The sequence below is a fragment of the Gekko japonicus genome, unplaced genomic scaffold (genome assembly GCF_001447785.1).
Source record: "Gekko japonicus isolate JY-2015 unplaced genomic scaffold, Gekko_japonicus_V1.1 scaffold275, whole genome shotgun sequence".
In the NCBI taxonomy this organism is placed as follows: Eukaryota; Metazoa; Chordata; class Lepidosauria; order Squamata; family Gekkonidae; genus Gekko; species Gekko japonicus.
Window position 1 is genome coordinate 1065076 of NW_015170895.1, and position 4613 is coordinate 1069688.

Genomic DNA, 4613 nt, shown 5'->3' on the forward strand with positions numbered 1-4613 from the left:
ACAAGGCGGATGGAATGTAGGAGCAATGTTGTCGGCTCTTGTGAGGCAGGCCCGAGAGTGGTAACGTTTTTCCTGCATGGAGGACACGTCTGCTGATATGCTAAATTCATCATGTGAAGCTACCTTGGCAAAAAGGATTTCACATTAAAACAATAAAACAATTAAAAAGGGATGACATGTAGGGCAGTCCAGGAATCTCCTGGCTGGAGGTTGGGAGCTGAAATGCTTGTACGTCATGAGAGGCCGAGATGGAATCTGTTTACTGCTCACTACGCAGTTAGTAACCTTGAGAAAGGCAGATAACAGACAGCTGCGTGGAAACACACACACACACACACACACATTCCAAAAGGATGCTCTAATGCTTGTAACTCCCTTATGGAGGGAGAGGGGGGGAGAAGGGGGAAGAAAGGTGTATAAATAAACCTGCTGCGTGAGAGGAGGGGGTTCCTTCCTTCCTTCATTCATTCAGACAGTTCCTGCAAGCTTGTCTCCTGTCGTCCTTGCTTCGCCTGCACCCCTCACCCTAACGAGCAGCACCTCAACTATGACTAACAAGGGGTTGGCTGTTCTGCAGGAACACTGCAGCTGCACTCACAAAGTACAGCTTTTCAGGCTGCTTACTTCTTGTTGTGCTCCCCAGAATCCTGCTTGGCGTGGGGGGGCAGTTGACCTCTGGGAGTCTGCTGTAAGGACAGGGGGAAACGGGCAGGCATGCTGCTGAGGCCAACGGAGCAAGGCCTGGGACCTTCTGTGCAATTCTGGCCAGCTACAACTCTCTGCTGCTTTCCTTTGTCACCCATGCTTCCATTACGAGAACTACAAGATTTAACTGCTGTAAAAATTATTTCGCTCACTTTACTCAATAAGGATTTCTTACCCTTTAAGCGATGTATGTCTGCCATTTGGTAGGATATGTTATTCTGAAGCTTGACCTGTAGTGGAGGAATAGGACTTTAAAATGATGTAGATTAATAGTCCTACCATGAGATTAAACTTCTCCTGAATTACTACAAAGACCATGTCAAACTGATCCTGGGCAGCTAGACTTTATAGATATAATTTCACACTAGATAGCCAGAAGTTCCTGTCGATTTATTATTGCATTCTGTATGACAAGACAGAGAAACCGTAAGCACAGGATATTTCCCCTTAGAGTACATTCTTTATTTCCAGCCTAACCTGGCCTCCACTCAAAACCAGAAGCAAAGCAGACAGGACTTCATTTATTAGAAAGCAAAAACTAGAAGACTTATTGTTTCTCAGGGAGTTATGTACTGTGACTTTACACAGGCACTGACCCATAAGCACTGGTTGGCTTTTAGTTCCATTTGCACAGGTATTAATAGCACTCAAAAAATGTAAGCCACCTAACTCTATGCACGTTTGTAATACAGTCTCAATCAGGCAGATTTTGCAGCCACTGAACAACTGCTAAGACTTTACTTAAGGACAGTGTTGGTAGCTAACAAAATGCCATCAGAGGAATTGGATAAAGAATTACATGCCTGAGCAAGCTGAACAATCAGGCTCTCTACTTTAGCTGCCGCTTACTGCTCTACCCTTTGTCCAAAAACAGGGGGAAATTTCTTTTAGCCTGTTAAGATGAACACTTTTCCTACTTGTAATGCAACATTCATTGCCAAAGCACAAACTCTGCCTCCAAGCACCAGCTTAGCTGCACAGGACGTGTATTTCTGGCTACTGAAAAGAGCACTGAAGGTTTAAACTCTCATTACCCATACCAATAAGAAAGCCTTTGGGGGCAGGACACAAGAAGAATCGACTACCTCCACTTGCTTTTACTTGTCAAAATCTTTGAGTGGGTACACCTGAGATGTCAGATAAACAATGTCTGAATGAACTGTTCTAGGTGGTCTACAAGGTAGTCAGCACAAGAAGATTATTTCCACCATAAATGCTTATTTTCATTAGCATTGCGGAAAGATCTGCAAAATCTCTACTTTTGCTTTGCCTGAGCTAGTTCTACCCTTTCCCCAAACCTTTAATCAGATTAGTAAGAACAGCCCTGATTCAGTCCCTATGAAAGGTAAGCAGGCAACCTGTAAGGGTCTTTGAATCTAACACACAGCAGCTTGAAAGCACAATTAACTCACTCAGTACTTCCCTGGCAAAGATTCAGAACATGCCAAGCAACACCAATGGGACTCTGTTTCCAAGGGCAGCTACATTTGAGTCCAGAAGCGATGTACTGAATATTTATTCATTCAAATTTATAGCCCGCCCTCCCCACAAGCGGGCTCAAGGCGGCTCACAAATAGGGCACATATGCCAGTAGTAAAAACAGTAAAAACAAGACGAAACCAACATTTACAACAACATAAAGTGCTCTAGACATATTCTAGACGTGCTCCAGAATATGTTTCACATATCTGTTCACACTGTCAACATTATGTGGCTTTACATGCTAGACATTTAAATCCCATCCTAGCCAACACAATGAACCTTTCTGATGCCTTAAAAGTGCACCGTCTTCTAAATGACTCTGATCCAGAAATATCAATGAATGTAGCCATCAGTGATAAAACTATGTCAGGTAAATTTCCAATGAGTAAATGTTTTATGTTACATTACGTTTGGCTGTATATGGTTTTAAATGTATATTCCTTTTCATAGCAATCCTTTTAAGGTATTTTATGCCAATAAAGGTTAACTGAACGGAGTCCAGAAGCACCTTAGAGATCAACAAGGTATCAGGGGCCTGAGCTTTTGAGAATCAGCACTCCCTTTGTCAGAGGGGTTCAGTTCAACATCCCAGGTGGTCTCACCTTGCTCTCTTCACACTTCCTGATCTGCCCATCCTTGCCTTGCAGCTGGCTGCTCAGGTGGTTGTGGTCCACCTCCTTCTGCTCCAGCTGTTTCTTGTGCGACTCCACCTGGAGCAGGAGCTCCGAGTTCCTCTTCTCCAGGCGCCCGCGGGCAACATCGCTGCGCTTGGCCTGGCCCTGCAGCTCGGCCACCTCATCCTGCAGAACGGCCTGGCGAGAGGAAGTGCTCCAGTAGTTGAAGGCGAGGATGGTGATAACCAGCAGCAGGGCCACAAAAAGGAACGAAGGGAGACGGCCACCCCTCCGGTTGGCCCCAAACCCCACCATGGGGGAGGCCGGGGAGGGGGGGAGCGTCACCCTCTCGCCTCACCTGGTAGGAAAGAAAACACAGAAGACTGAGCGGGTGCCAAGACCCAGAAACACCTCTGGGAAACGGGTGTCAGAGGAAGGGAGCCCTGCCTCTTCCTACTGTCAAAAAAACTGAAAGCCCACAGTGTTTCCAAGGCAAGAGACTTTCAGTTTTGCGCTGCCTGCCACTTCCTGGTGACTCTGGACTTCCTTGAAGACAGATTCAGGTGGGGTTGCCGTAGAGGTCTGAGGCCCCAGTACAAAGTCTGCCTCCAGTTCTGGCACCCTGAAGACCCACCAAGTGTAATCCCGGGTATAGGCCCCTTTGTGTGCACGCACCAGACCCCTGCTTGCACAGGAAGGCTTCTACCTGGAGTAAAACGTGGCTGGCCTTCAAGGTGCCACGACTGGACTCAAAGCTTCGTTCTGGACTTCCCCGGCGGTCTCCCACCCGAGTCCGGACCCGGGCCGGACCCTGCTTAGCTCCGGAGGTCCAAGGAGACGGGGTCAGCCCGGGCTGTCGTGGCCGACTTGGGGCCAACCCAGCAGGGTGTCCAGGGCCGGGGGGGGGGCTGTCCAGAGAGGCTGTCGGCCCTCGCCTGCCTCTGCGGCGGGGCCCCGGGTGTTCCCGGGCGGCCTCCCGCCCGAGGACTCACCGGGGCCGACCCCGCTCGGAGGCCAGGCCGGGGCGAACCGCTGTCCGGGGCGGGATGCGGCCGAGGCCGAGCCGGGCACCCCCCTCAGTCCCAACCACCGGGGAGGCGGCGACGTCGGGCGCCCTCGAGGGAGCGGCCAGGCGGGCTCCTCCCGCGCCGCAGACAACGAGGCGGAGGCCGGCCGCGGGCAAGGCCCCTCCCCCGGCAGCAGGGAGCCGCGGCCTAGGCCGCTCCCGGGGCAGCGCGGAGAGATCCCCGCCGGGCAGAGGGGCCGGCCTCGGAGGGCGCGTCCGCAGAACCACTCCCCTTCCCCCCCCTCACGGCTGCTCGGGCGCCGGCCCCTCTCTGCCCCCTCGCCGGCCCGCCTCAGGGGGGGGCTCTACCTCGCCGCCTCCCTCCCACCGCCGCTTCGCCTCCCGAGGCGCCGCCACTTCCGCGTTCGCGTGGCCGTCGCCCTGGAGCCGCCTCTCGCGAGAGCATGTGCCGCGCGGAGGCCCCCTCCTCCTCTCGCGAGACCTCGGCCGCCATTTTCTCCGGGGAGGCGCCGCCTCCTCGCCGCGGCGCCCCGCCCCCTTCCGTGCTTTTCACCGTGAGGCCGCCTGGCGCCAAACCGCTGAGGAGAAAGAGGCGGCGGCGATCAGTTTGCCCCTCAGCGCCTCGCCTCGGCCGCCGCTTCCATCACGCCGTGGCTGGGCACTTCCCCCCTTGAGAGCCAGTGTGGTGTCGTGGTTAACTGAGAACCGAGTTTGATTCCCCCACTCCTCCTCCACTTGCACCCGGCTGGATGACCTTGGGCAAGCCACAGTTCTCTCAGAGCTGT

At 53.0% G+C, this 4613-nt stretch overlaps 1 protein-coding gene across 3 annotated transcripts in view; it reads right to left on the minus strand.

The window, feature by feature from the left end:
- Positions 1 to 4249, minus strand: part of CASC4 (cancer susceptibility candidate 4) — a 41877-nt gene extending 37628 nt beyond the window's left edge. For all 3 annotated transcript variants that reach the window (XM_015418516.1, XM_015418515.1, XM_015418514.1), the window contains exons 1-3: positions 4177 to 4249; positions 2790 to 3159; positions 881 to 935 (exon numbers count right to left, since the gene is read on the minus strand). In XM_015418516.1, the coding sequence (XP_015274002.1) occupies positions 881 to 935; positions 2790 to 3116 (382 nt within the window). In that variant the 5' untranslated portion in view covers positions 3117 to 3159; positions 4177 to 4249. The remainder of the gene's footprint in view (positions 1 to 880; positions 936 to 2789; positions 3160 to 4176) is intronic.
- Between the last annotated feature and the right edge of the window lie 364 nt (positions 4250 to 4613).